Source organism: Eurytemora carolleeae, unplaced genomic scaffold (assembly GCF_000591075.1).
Source record: "Eurytemora carolleeae unplaced genomic scaffold, Eaff_2.0 scaffold321, whole genome shotgun sequence".
Taxonomy (NCBI): Eukaryota; Metazoa; Arthropoda; class Copepoda; order Calanoida; family Temoridae; genus Eurytemora; species Eurytemora carolleeae.
The window spans coordinates 39,076-53,418 of NW_019396506.1; the positions used below are offsets into that span (position 1 = coordinate 39,076).

The following is a 14,343-nucleotide window of genomic DNA, read 5'->3' on the forward strand; positions in this document are numbered from 1 at the left end:
GGGATACAAGATAGGGTAAACTGGAGGAGGCAAGAGGGGATACAAGATAGGGTAAACTGGAGAGGGGCAGGGATAAAAGATAGGGTAAACTGGAGAGGGGCAGGGGGATACAAGATAGAGTAAACTGGAGATGGGGAGGGTAAATTGCAGATATTTAGTTTTTTAGTTAAATGATTATATGGAGCTCTTTAAAACTGTTCCCGCATATTCATGGCTATTTATTTATTTTCATAAATAGTGAGATTTACGTACAATAGTAACCTATTGAAAAATTGTGAAGACGAGATTTGATAAATTCTTACGATGTATGGCTCATTTTGGGTTTAACAGTACGATGGAAAATAAAGGGCAATTTATTTGAATTCTCTATCATATTTACTTAATAAGGGTCTGAAGGGTCTCACTATATCTATATGATAAAGCTCTATGTTAGCATATAGCTGGCCAAACGGCTGGACCGAATGGGCTAACATTTTTTGAGAGAACCTTTGAGTACCTCACGGGTAAATGCATAGGCTAAAATAATTCGAAATTTTTTTTTCTTTCAAAAATTAAATCAATATGTACTCTGCCCCTGACTTGAGCTGAGGCGTACTTTGTAGGCTCAATTCCATCCCATACTCCCCGGGTTTTCAGTCCGATCTTTAACATGTATGTCAAAAATGATCGATTTTGCTTTCCAGTAAGTTCTAAAACTTTTCATTACTGCATATCACTACTGAAAAATATAAAATCTTTTTTTTCCTCATTCGGTGTTCGTTTTAGGATTGTGTTATTTTTCAACGGTTACATATGTATTTTAACATAAACAAAACCTTAAGATTGTTAGTGTTAATCGAGTGTATCAACTACTTAAATGTTACTCAAGATAATACATCAAATCAATCAAAGTTTCTTTCCTCGGCGGACAATTAAGCAATCAAGCAGTCAGGCATCAGTCTTGATGCATGTATTAGATCTAACAAGCCAAGCCCAGTTCAATCAAATTTAGCCAACATTCCTCCAATCTGTCTTATCCTTTTCCTTCATGTTCTCATTCATTGCATTTTTGTACGGCGGTCTTTAGTTGAAAAGATTGCTTAACCCTTTAAAAAAAGGGGGAGGGGGGGGGCTCATCGTCAGTCGAAATCTAGGCAACCGCCCACAGAGGGTTTATGCTTCAAACTCTGATTTTCATCCCAATATCTTTTTAACCAAGTTTCTATAAACTATGAATTCTGTTCTTAACAATCTCTTATTTTCTGTTTCTAAGATTTCATCCTTTCTTTCCATTTTTTATCGTTTCTTCCTTTTATAGACTTAAACAAATATTGTTGAGCACCCCATCTCCCTCCCAATTCTTCTTTGTACCCCTCATTGCAATATTTAAAAATAATATTGTTCCTTGTCCTCGTTTTATCCCCGCCCTCTATTGGTCTTACAAGTTATCTCCTCTCCCTCCCAGCTTATCCTTCCAACTCTACATACACCCTTTTTTTACCTTCTCTCCCATTTCCCTCTTCTCTCCTCCCCTTTCTCCCATTACCCCTTCTCTCCGATTTCCCCCTTCTCTCCGATTTCTCCTTTTTCTCACATCTCATCCCCCCTTTCCGATTTTTCCCTTTTCTCCCATTTCCTCTCCTCTTTCCCATTTTCCCCATCTATCCCATTTTCACCCTTCTCGTAACCCATTCCAACTCTCCCATTTAGCCCTGTAGCTTCTATACCATTTCCTCAATCTATATCATTCTCTCCTATCCCCCATTTCCCCCTCTACCCTATCCCTACCCCCCTCAATCCCGAATGACTCATCCTCCCATGCCTCTAACCCCTGTTCACGACTCTTAGTCCTCTTAGTCCATATTTTATTTAAACTCAATTTCAAGTTCTCCAATAAAGCATGCTTTACTCCGACACTTTACGCACAAAAACTTTAGTTCATTCATTGAGTACATGAACATGCCGGGTTAACAAATCCACAATTTTTTACAATTTTTTTCTTCTTTTCAAATTACCCTTAAAGGGACAGACCGCGGCTATGTAAGGTAGTTAAACTGAGTGTGCAGTGTTGTGGACAAATTCTTTAGGATCTTAATAACCTGATGGTGTAGACCTTTTATATCTGAAACTTAACCCTATCTCTGCTGGGGTACTTGAAAACCAGGATATGCTGGTGGGGGGGGATCAATTTGACCCCCCCCCTCTAAATCCCATGTTTGATGACCAAATATGACAAATGATACATCATTGGAAAGCTCTTGTGCTCTACTTTTAGAATCTGCAAAAAATTTGCAATTTTTTTTCGCAAAACTTGTGCAATTCGTTTCCTTATGTCAAAGGCTTTCCAAAAAGCTAAATTTTATCAAAATCTGACAAGTGGAAGTGGGTCAAAACAAAGATTTAGTTTGTTACAGGAAAAAGCAGTCATTCAGGCAGTGTGCCTGAGGACTAAGGCAGTTAGTATTAAAGCCTGGTTTTAGGCCTAAAGGGAGGGCTTTGGGTATGTAGGAAAAGTCAAAAAATTTCAACAGCCTCAGACCAATACTTTTTGAGTTATGTAAAAAAAACTACAGGGGGGTCAAATTGACCCCCCCCCCCAGCAGGAATAGGGTTAAATTATAAAAATATTTAGTTGGAAATATGTAAAATCTACGACGTTGGGGTGGCAAAGATATGGGGATTAGAAAGTGAGAGTTTGTGGCAAATACTCAATTCCTTTGAGGCTACAAGCAATCTTAAAATCGTTAAATATCTTCTAAAAGTTGTCGCGTCAGTCTAATATTTGTTTCTCTGCTCCCTGGAGAATGCAAGTTTCTTTTAGTAAAATAGAAAACCAAAATTACTCTAAATTTCAAGGGAGGCATAACAATTTCATTAATTATTTAACTTTCAATTAAGGTGAATGAAAAAATTATTTTCTTAAACCGAAAAATCTTAATTTTGATAATAAAAAGTTAGTAAATTGTATTTTGTAAACCCCGAGTGTACATTTTACAAATCCGCAAAGGATACAAGGCGCGCCCATTTTTGCACAATTAGTTTGCAGAATCTGGAACCACAATCTAAGTTTAGTATTTACTGTGCTGTCACAATCTTAGCTAATATATATCTGTTGAAATTAGAAAATGTGAATTTAAAGCCAGGATTAGGTAAAGATAAAACCCTTTTAAAGTTAGTAAAAACATGGATTTAGAAGTTGATAATTCAATTTATGGAAAACGTTATGATTTCTGAATCCTTTTTTGAATATTATAATCGACGTTGAAAAGGCTTAAATGCCGAAAAAGATTAAGTTTAGTGCGGTGTTCGGTAGCCCTATCTATCTATTTCTTAACCCTATCATGATGGGGGTGGGGGGGGGGGGGGGTCGTTTTACTTAAAAGACGGCTTTTAAACTATTAGAACACTCAAACTTCTTCACTTTTTCAACTTCATAGTTGTGAACAAATTTTGGATAATTCCCGGACAAAGAAATTGAGTCTTTGCCACAAACTCAAATTTTCTAATCCCTATGTAGTAAACGCCTACTCCATAACAATTTACTCAAAACGTATCTATCCAGGTCTCACCTGTTTTCAGATCAACCAGGCTGAACACTCCGGTTCTAAATGACACACAGGCCAAATATAACCAGGCTGCAATTCCCAGTTCTAAAGGATACACAGTCCACCGAAATTGCTACAAAGGCAATTTCTCACATTGTATAATTCAACGAGTACTTAAGCTCTATTCCGATCTTACTTAGGCGTCTGATAACATAATCAGAAGCAGAGTCTTAGTCAACTGATCTGTATTTCGTATTTCATATTAGAATTGGGTTATTTACAGGGTAATTACAAGTTATGAGCGGTTAATTAAATCACATTTATGGGTATTACAAAGTTATATCTATCTACGAACATGGAATGGGTTAATTGCATTACAGGATTAGCGTAGTTACTATGAGAACAAATTACAACGTATATTGCATTAGGCCCCAAGTTTTGCTACACCTATATCTTTTCAACCTGATGGTGTACATTTTTGTAATTTTGGCATCTTGTTATTCAACGTTTTGTAGCAGTCAACGTTTTGTTATTCAACGTTTTGAAAAACGACATTTTGATAATCGACCCCCCTACTGACGTCCATTTTACATCACACAGAAATGTCGGACTAACAACTATCTATTTACTCTAAGATAGGATTTACCACAAAGAATTATCAAGTGTTTAGACATTTTCTTAATGAAGTTTCATCACGACCGTAGAAAATCTGCAAGATTAATAATGTTGCTCAGATTCATTCTGATTCCATGAAAACAAATTTTAGGAATTTTAGGTTGGTTGCTTAACTACCTTCTAGCAGCCTATTTACAGTTAAAAATTAATGAGGATTTGAAACTGTCAATAAAAAAGTTATCAACCATTTCTGATTTTTTTTCAAACACCGACCCGCCGTTTGACCGTCCTCTCCCATACCCTATGTAAAAAAAATGTTGGCAAAATTTCTTCACAACCATAAAGTTGAAAAAGTGAATTAACGTTCTAATGTTAGCCGTTTAAGAGTTGTTTAGAAAAAAACACAGGGGGGGGGGTGGAAAACACCCTTCCCCCACACAACCGAGATAGGGTTGAGAATAAAATGTTAATTTAACATCTAAAGTCATTTCTTAATTGATATGTTAAGTGGGACACCCTGTATAAGGTGTGAACATAAGGTCGGGCAAGATGTTCCTGGGAGGTATGTTCAAGATGACCTTGGGGAGATTCTCCCTTGTCCTCTTGCTGTTGATGATGATGGTGATGAGGAGCAATGGGAAGGGTTCCGCCAGTAATAGTATCAGGTTAGACATACAGCACTAAAGAATAGATTAATAACAATACAGAAAGAACGCTTTTAAAATTTAGGGGTTTTTCGTTCAAAATAAACCTGGGTAGATGCCCAAAGGAGTTACGCGCAAGCTGCATTGGATTACAATATAGAGAGAAAGAGCAGGCGCGTAACTCCTTTGGGCTTCTGCCTCTCAGGTTATGTGAACGAAAAACCCCTACATATTGAGAAGACGACATCTATTGTTCTGTCTGTATTGCTAATACTATGCACTAAGAAAGATTGTCTACGTAATTTCAACTGACCCACTCCATTGTATGTGTAAGAGCTGCATGGCAGATGCACAATTGAACAGTACCCTTTAAAGGGACTGTAAAGGAAAAGTGGTGTATGGCCGAAACCTAAGCATTATTGTCACGTGTCTCCGTCTGTATCAAGTGACCAGTTTTGGGTTTCTATCTGAAAATTGATAATCTTAAATTGTAATTTTTTAAATTATGTTTACAATCCCTTTGTTATGGTCAGAATCTTTTTGTTTTTACTGTAATATATTCCATATGAAAATCCAGGACGCAAAATTTACAGTCGTTGTCGTATATATCAATACAATTTTGATTTATACCAAGCCCTTAAACAGCATGATTACACATAAAATGGAAACAAAGAGAAGCTGTCAATTAACAGCTTTACTTGGTTTATTTGTAAACTTCTAATATGAAAAAAAGAAAGTTTGAAATAAAAACTAAATAGAAAATTCGTCTTCAATGTATCGATATTATCGCCTTCTTGTTTAGTAGAAACAACTAATAATAACCTTTTATGAAGGGAATTGGCAAAAGCGGCAATACTCAAATCTTGGCCTTTCGGAGATAAACAGGTAGGCAATTGTTGTTTTTGAATATTTGCATTATATCATTATAACCATGAACTATTAAATATCCAATTTCGTCCGATATCAAAGATAAAAAATATTTTTTCAAATTTTTTTAAATTACAATTTAACGAGGCTTGTTAATAGCTTACAAAATTAAAAAAGGAGATGAAATTCGTCTTTATCAATTCTTTGAATAAGAGCTAGAAATTTGACTGCTACATTTCTAATTGAAAGATTAAATAAATATTCATTCTATGCTAAACTAGTTATGCATAATATTCAATGCACGTTTACAATAATATACAATGCATATATTGACAATAATATTCAATGCATATATTGACAATAATATTCAATGCATATTGGCAATAATATACAATGCATATTGACAATACTATACAATGCATATTACATATTAACAATAATATACAATGTATATTGGCAATAATATGCATTGCATATTGGCAACAAATTTCTGATACATTAGATGTGGAAGACGACAAAATATATCAATTAATTACGTGACATGTATCATTGATCAATGTCCCGTATTTTATAAGAAGTAACAAGTTTAAGATTTTTCAAATTTTTTTAAGTAGAAATAAAAAGTGGACAGCAGACACTCAAACTGGTTTGATAAATGCAATGAAAAGCTTAAATTTTGTCATTCGGAAAAGACGACATTTACAGGCATTTCTTATAAACATCTAACTTGCAACGAATTAAATGCACCTCTAAAATGCTTGGCATTGTAGAAACAATCTGTAAAATGTTTTTTTGATTACTTTAGTAAATAGAAAATTATTTATCATTATTTTTAACATTTTTTTGTTTTTATCAAGAAATGTAAGGCAGGCTGATTTATATGTCTATACAAATGACAAAACACATTTTATGAGAACATCAGTTACATTTAAAAAGAATTTAAAGCAAAAAAGAAAAGGAACATCATTTCAATGTTTTCTAGTTACTATAGTACTGCATACAGTTAAACCCTAAATAAGCCATACATTGAAAGAATTTATCAAATGTCGTCTTGACAATTTTTCAATGGGTTTTATACTATATTACGTAAATCTCAGTATTTGCGAAAATAAATAAATAGCCATGAATATGCATAAACAGTTTTAAAGAGCTCCATAGAGTCATTTAATTAAAAAACTAAATATCTGCAACATTCCAATATCAGAAAGTGAAGAATACGACATTTGAAAAATTCTTTGGATGTATGGCTTATTAAGGGTTTAACTGTAGTAGATGTAACTACAAGATTAATGATAAGATTCCATAAGGCAGATTGATATCGTAAACATTAAGGTATTTTTGAATTTAATTTTAATGGTTAAAAAATCACGTCAAAAGTAAAACAACAAAATAGATTTGACAAAAGGAACAAAATTCCACAAAAAGAAATTGTACATTTTTAGGTAATTAACGATATGAAATGAAAAAGTAAAACAACAATTAATATCACCTTCTCTGGCTCTCACTCAGAAATGATCCCTTAGGACTGATCACTCAGGACTTATCACTTAGGACTGATCTTTCAGGCCTGATCACTCGAAGGACTGATCACTCAGGACTAATCACTCCAGGCTAATCCATTAGGACTGATCACTCAGGACTGATCACTCAGAACTGATCACTCAGGAATGACCACTTAGGACTGATCACTCGTAGGACTTATCACAAGGACTGATCCCTCAAGACTAATCCATCAGGACTGATCACTTAGGACTGATCACTCAGGAATGATCACTCAGGACTGATCACTTAGGATGATCACTTAGGACTGATCACTCAGGAATGATCACTCAGGACTGATCACTTAGGAATGATAAAGCAGTCCTGATTTCTCAGAACTAAATTCTTTGAAATTGTTAATTGTTGTTTAGGTGATGGCAGACCTGATATCAGAATATGAAGTGTTTGCTAACAGTTTGGATTTCGATGATTGTGGAAAAAAATTTCTGTGTCAAATGTCCGGGAAGAAATCAGGTTTTATCAAAGCAGAGTTCACACAATTCAATTTAAAAAACTTGACATAGACCCAAAGGGGGAAAAGGGGGGTCTTTAGATGTACCGGTTGTCACTAGTTTTCTCCCTACCTCTCTTATTTTGGACACTACAACTTTGAAACAATAGTTTAATGTTTTTTTGTCTGCCAAAAAAATTGTTTTTGAAACTCTGATATGTATTATGTCCATATAAACAGCCCTTGAACAATGGACTTTAATTCGTTACTTCGGAAAATACCTTTTGGGATAATACAGGGTGACCCAATAAACATTGGAATTCAGAGACAACTTCAATATCGTCTTTGATTTACATAATTGATAAATGACATACAGTGCATCAAAAAAGATTAAAAGTCTAATGAGCTTTCCAAAATGTGGTATACCTTTTATAAATCTTTAAAATTGACTGAGATATTAAACATTATGAAAAGTTTCCGTCAACTTTGAAGATGAAAAGTGGTAGACCACATTTAGGAAATCCCGAGACTAGTGCTTTTCGGTGTTAAATGTTTTAATTGTGATATCAAAAAATGATAAATTATTTGTTTACGAAATAATCCCGCATTGAACAAAGACGATATAGAAGTCGTAATCTAATTCCCATGTTTATTGGGACACCCTGTACCTATTCGGACATTTTGGGCTCGCAGCTTTTGGGCGGATTGTCGTTAATCTTCAACGCTGGATCTTGATATCTTATGTAGGCAATTTAAAATTTTGGGATTAATGAATCAGCCCTCTTTTTAGAAGATCTTGAGTGGGATGAAGAAATGATGGTAACAGCCTATACACAACCTTTAAATTACAGTTCACCTAGTGTACAGTTTACAGTAGCTACACAGGTTAACCCTATCTCAACGCCCCTTTTTCTATTTTTACAAGAACTCTTAAAAGGGTAGTCTCAACTCTCAGGCTCTTAGCTGTTTAATATTTTCCTTTACTTTTTTAAAGGGAGTACCGGCAATGTATGGTGCAAATTGAAGTATTGTAGAGACATTTTTTAGGACTCATTTGAGACATATAAAACGTTTTTAAGATCTATAATTACTGAGCCTGAGCGCAAAATCGACATTCAAAATCATCACTTTGGGTGGGTATGTTTTGAGAATCGTTTTTTTAACTATTCTATAACGACGACAAAAAATATAGTAAAAATTCAATTATGAACTAATTAGGTCTTTAGGAACATATTTCACCAAAGGAATTTGACAATAAATCAATGTTAGAATCAATTATTTTATTTTCATCACTTTATTGAGTTTCTTATTTTCTAAACTTACTGAAGAACTTTTGTTGCATTTTTTCGTCATTATTTAATAATTAATTAAAACGTACACACCCAAATTGATGATTTTGAACGTCGACTTTACGCTCAAACTCATTAATTATTAATCTTTAAAACGTTTTAAATATGTCTCAAATGAATTCTAAAAAAATTATCTACAATACTAGACTGCAATCTCAGTTCAACCACCATACATTACCGGTCACTCCCTTTAACTATAAAGACATGCTTCTTACTTCAGAGACTTGGTTTTTATACCAACTACCTGAATGCCTAAGACCCCTTCTCTAAAACAATGCTTAAACTATTTTAACTTTCACACTTTCATCTTTACGAAATGAAATGATTGTACAATAAAATATCTTAAATCTACAATTGATATGATTAATATTGTAAAAAAATAAAATAAAAAGAGAATTTTATATTAAGGAATAGGATGTTAGTATTTTGGAACAAATTTTATCCAAGCCTAAATTTTTCCTATCCTTTTCCTAAAAATTCTTCAACATTTTTGTTCACTTATTTATATTTATATTTATATTTATATATGAATAGTGCTTGGTTGCACATCAATAGCTCTTCATATAAATGAGTTGTGTTTTAAAACATGACACTCTTAAAATGTAGGGTTTTTTTACACTGTACAGTCCCTTTAAATAGACTTTTTTTAAAAATATTTTTATTTTTTATTTTTATTTTAACAATATTCTTTAAATAATTAGATGATAGCAGATGCAAATATTTTTATATTTCTATATTTCTTGTTCTTTAAATTGAATTTAACTATGTGCTAGATTGGTAAGAGCCGTGTTGGAAACTGTGATGCTGTATATTTAACTATGTGCTAGATTGGTAAGAGCCGTGTTGGAAACTGTGATGCTGTATATTTAACTATGTGCTAGATTGGTAAGAGCAGTGTTGGAAACTGTGATGCTGTATATTTAACTATGTGCTAGATTGGTAAGAGCCGTGTTGGATACTGTGATGCTGTATATTTAACTATGTGTTAGGTTGGTAAGAGCAGTGTTGGATACTGTGATGCTGTATATTTAACTATGTGCTAGGTTGGTAAGAGCAGTGTTGGAAACTGTGATGCTGTATATTCGAACTATGTGCTAGATTGGTAAGAGCCGTGTTGAAAACTGTGATGCTGTATATTTAACTATGTGCTAGGTTGTTAAGAGCAGTGTTGGAAACTGTGATGCTGTATATTTAACTATGTGCTAGGTTGGTAAGAGCAGTGTTGGTAACTGTGATGCTGTATATTCAAACTGTCTTCTCACACAAGAGGTAAACCCTATTTAACTTATTCTTACTCCGGGGATGAGGGTGGGGAAACAATTCCCCCAAATCCCCGAGCATACAAGCTTTAAGTATCCCAGCGGCACAGAGAGTGTTGTGTGTTGCTCAAATAGATTCTAGTACAGGGTGTCCCAATTAACATGGGAATTGAGATACGTATGGAATGCATGGCAGAGAAAGAATAAAAACGAGGCTGTACGTCTGACGAGGTGTTTTATTTTTCTTGTGTCTTAAAAAATGACAAAGATATTAGATATTAAGACAATTTTGATTTATTTCATAAATTAACATTTGTACAAATTTTCCAATATCTCCGTCTATTTTGAAATTACAAAAATGGAAAACTGCAATAATTGTGGTCATGGATCGAAGACGATATAAAACTTGTCACTTGATTCCCATGTTTATTGGGATACACTGTATAGGATGTTATAGGAGCTGGTCGATTCTCTGAGAAACCAAGGATTGTCAGTTGATATCCCTGGAGCTGACAGGAACTATCTCAAAACAAATATTTATAAATGATGAAGGAAAATCTCAAGTCTAAGTCGAAAAAATATGTAGTACAGAAATTCCCAACAAACCCTTACACAAGCCAAACTCTATCTATTTACTCCAATGTTTTTTGAGATGATTACAAGTCCAGGGATTGCAGTTTCTACTTTCTGTGGAGAAGTAAGAAAGGTAAAGTTGACCTATTTTAGATTTCATTAATATTCTCTTAATTTGTTGGAAAGTCTTAGAGCATTTAGGGTTAAAGGGACTGTAAGCCTAATTTTAAGTGATCCTACATGTACTGCTAGCGATAACCTAAAAACCTTAATTTGATAAAAAATCTGACTCGAAAAGTATTTATTTCTCCATTGTTTCTAATAAGCAAGAAATGCGCAAACCACTGTTGTGTAGCAACCACAAATGAAATAAACAGTTTAAAATAAGCAAAACAACCATATCTAATTCATACTTGATCAGATAAAGCAATTACCTGAACCATTGTAAATCGGGCATTGTCATTTTTGCGTGGATTGCCTCTTGACATTTCGCTTACAGTCCCTTTAAGATAACTTGCAGTAACTTAGATAGATAGATAACTACGACTTCAAAGAGAAAAGTTATTGCTTCGCTCATTGATGGTTTGTCATTAAATTGTTCAATTCGTACGAAAGCATTTTTTTAAAGTGTCAGAACCATGGGGGGATGATAGTTCTTATCTTCTTATAAACAAATATGCAGTACGCTCTCGGTATAGTTCATGGTCTATACAATTAGTAAAGGATTAGCGCACATCATCACTCTATACACTATAACCTCGTTAGTCACAACGCCTTGGTCCTTGCTTTTATCTCACCAACTCATTTTAACTTTTATGTAGACTATGTATTATACATTAAAAAATGCAAGTGCTTGTTTCTTGTTTTAATTGAGTTATTGGCAAAATACTGCTTGCTTTTTGCGTGACAGCGTTCACATCTTGGTTTGTAGTGTTCAAGATCACATTTGACTTTTGGACGAAATGAAGGCTTTTTAGTAGGTAGGTAGTTTTATGGAAAGATTTTTTGGCCATTTTCATTACACATTAATGTCTATAAATTTAAAAGCATTTAATAAACTGTCATTTTGATTAGGCATTTTGGGCAACATTTAAATACATTTTATTGCAAGGCCATAATGATAACAAATGTTTTCTAGATGATGTAAAAGATGAATAAATAAGAGTTGGAAGTTATCAAGGAACTATATACAGGAACGCCTAGCTCAGATATACGCAAATTGTGGGAGGACCGAGGAAAGTAAATAAACCCAGTGCCCCCACAGAAGTTGAAGGGAAAGGACTAAAGTCCAACAAAAAACAAGTTAATATATCAAGTTAAAGCGAATACAAATGATTTTTGGCTTTCTGGTCAATATGTAGAATACAATTATAGTAATATATTCATATTCCCCCCTTGGGCCCTTTTCCCTCAAAAATGATGCATTGCCCCTGAATTCTTTGTTTTGATCTCCACCCACTGCAGTACACAGATTTGAAGCATCACATTCACATATGGCGGTTCCTGGTCTATATATTTCTTGGCAGTCATGTTCCTGTACTCACTGTGAACTAGACTGAAGGAAAATGTAAAATTGCTGCTACGATGTTGTGATCTCATTTCTTTTAAAATACCAAGATGTAGAAGTTTTCCGCTGGGTTCTTAATATGCACATAATTTGATAAGCTTTACTTAAAGATCAGAAAACATAACAGATAAACAGGGAAAAATTAAACATAAGAATTAAACAGAATATAATCTTTACAAACTAAATTTGTTCTTCAATTTATTATTTTAAGATTTAAAACCTGGAAATATTGTATCTATGTATTTTTCGTATAAAATTACTTTTTTAAATATAAATATGATTAACATAACCAAGAAGAAAAAAGATCTACATACAAAACATGTTGATTTACAAAGAAAAAATGAGATATTTACGATTGAAATATCTATTGCATATGTTGATGTATATCCTGGTTACTAGCTCTACTCTCTATATTGGGCTGATCTATCTCTGGAAAGTGTGGAGACTTGAAGATACAGAATATTGTATTTATCAAGGAGAGTATGGTGAACAGAATCAAAAGAAACCTAAATATTTATTAAAAGAATTTAAGCTTTGCGACAAACTCCAATTTTCTAATCCCTAAATCTTTGCAACATGCAAACCTTTGATATTTTAGACTTTATCTGATATGAATATATAAGGTATACATCATGGGATTGCGAAGATATAGCAATTTGAAAATCAGATTTTGTGGCAAAGACTCAATTTCTTTGATGCGTGAGCTAGTCATCAATTACTTTGCAACATAAACGTTCAAACTTCACTGTTTCATTAGATTTCCCGTCATTTAAAACATAATTCTCATTTACGATATTTATTTAATATCATTATGTTATATTGACCTGTCTAAAATCCTTGATATTTTCCTCCATTCTTCTCCAACAATTTCTTTTCTTTCTTCACTTTTCCATTTTTCAATCATTATCTTTGTAAGCAAATCCTTCCAACCTCCATTCTAAAATTTAAGAATTTCAAAACAAAATAAATAAACATCTTTTATAGTTTAAAAAAGTCACTTTTCTAATGATAAAAGGAACTGTTGAAGTAAGTGTATTCTTAACTGTACTCAAGTCAAGAAGGAAATGTCTGATTCACAACGGTCCCTTTACACATTTATCTCAACAACAATGAGAAAACAAGCATTCTCTTAAAACATAATTTTGTGGATCAACCTTCATCAACTTTGCTAAGAGTATATATATATACTGTTGTTGATTGAACATATTATTCTTTTAATAGAAATCCACGTTGTCAGTCCCTTTAATCTGGAACGTTATCAATTAATCAACCAATCAATCAATCAATCAATCGATCAATTATTTACCTGACAGTTAGCTGAACAACCCTCGCTTATATCTTTGTAAACCTTCTTCTTTAAGCTCGGAACCTGATATACGTTTATACAGGGGTCACTACAAAATAGTGGACTGACTGTAATGCTCATATTCTCTTCAGCTTAGAATCTTGTTAGATGTGACTAAGAATAATTTTTATCAATTGACTAAAAATATTTTTTTTTCATTTGGTACCCTCCCCTCCCCCCGAATCTATGTAAGAAAGTCCCGGGGAAAAAAGTTTCTGAAAAAAAACCTGGAAATAAAAACTTTCGAAAAAAGTCCGAATTTTATCAAGTCCTTGGAAAAAATGTCACTGGAAATCAAAGATAATATATATATAGATATGCAGGCAGGTATAAATTTTGAGGTCTTGAGAAAAGGTGCAAACAGCACCATCTCTGTCGTACGCATGGCATTTTATCCTCTGGATTGTTGCTAATTTATCATTTTGTTTATGCGTGATAACACTAAATGCGTACGTTATCAACAATGTATACTGCATATTGTACTTAATGAAACAAATTAATCAATGCAAATAAAAATGAGGTAGGAATTTGACTAGACAAAGTTTAAATGTGCAAGTTGTGCTGAATGGCATACGTAAATTAACGCAATTTAAATAAAAATTATGACTAA

General features: G+C 33.5%; 2 protein-coding genes across 7 annotated transcripts in view; one reads left to right on the top strand and one right to left on the bottom strand.

Annotated features, from left to right (window-relative positions):
* Nucleotides 1–3,027: 3,027 nt before the first annotated feature.
* On the top strand, nucleotides 3,028–12,573 carry LOC111704546 (uncharacterized). Of its 6 annotated transcripts, none has more exons than XM_023476808.1 (9): nucleotides 3,028–3,128; nucleotides 4,648–4,804; nucleotides 5,617–5,668; nucleotides 7,561–7,663; nucleotides 8,431–8,525; nucleotides 10,196–10,258; nucleotides 10,706–10,764; nucleotides 10,917–10,954; nucleotides 11,960–12,573. In XM_023476808.1, the coding sequence occupies exons 2-9, from the start codon at nucleotides 4,689–4,691 to the stop codon at nucleotides 11,977–11,979; spliced, it is 546 nt and encodes a 181-aa protein (XP_023332576.1). In that variant the 5' UTR covers nucleotides 3,028–3,128; nucleotides 4,648–4,688; the 3' UTR covers nucleotides 11,980–12,573. The 6 variants fall into 6 exon arrangements, with proteins under 6 accessions (XP_023332576.1, XP_023332580.1, XP_023332578.1 ...); XM_023476812.1 differs by having other exon boundaries at nucleotides 8,431–8,459; XM_023476810.1 differs by having other exon boundaries at nucleotides 4,666–4,804.
* Nucleotides 12,574–12,654: 81 nt separating this feature from the next.
* LOC111704545 (neuronal acetylcholine receptor subunit alpha-7) overlaps nucleotides 12,655–14,343 on the bottom strand; it is a 20,362-nt gene continuing 18,673 nt past the window's right edge. Inside the window, exons 17-19 of the mRNA XM_023476807.1 lie at nucleotides 13,695–13,757; nucleotides 13,213–13,325; nucleotides 12,655–12,894 (exon numbers count right to left, since the gene is read on the bottom strand). Coding sequence (XP_023332575.1) covers nucleotides 12,753–12,894; nucleotides 13,213–13,325; nucleotides 13,695–13,757 — 318 coding nt within the window. The 3' untranslated portion in view covers nucleotides 12,655–12,752. The remainder of the gene's footprint in view (nucleotides 12,895–13,212; nucleotides 13,326–13,694; nucleotides 13,758–14,343) is intronic.

Excerpts from the sequence above, each read along its gene's own strand:
- LOC111704546 (XM_023476808.1), top strand. The coding sequence starts at position 4,689 with ATGTTCCTGGGAGGTATGTTCAAGATGACCTTGGGGAGATTCTCCCTT. Across the intron at positions 10,259-10,705 it reads ACTGTCTTCTCACACAAGAG|GAGCTGGTCGATTCTCTGAG; the intron begins GTAAACCCTATT and ends AGGATGTTATAG. Across the intron at positions 10,765-10,916 it reads GATATCCCTGGAGCTGACAG|GGATTGCAGTTTCTACTTTC; the intron begins GAACTATCTCAA and ends TTACAAGTCCAG.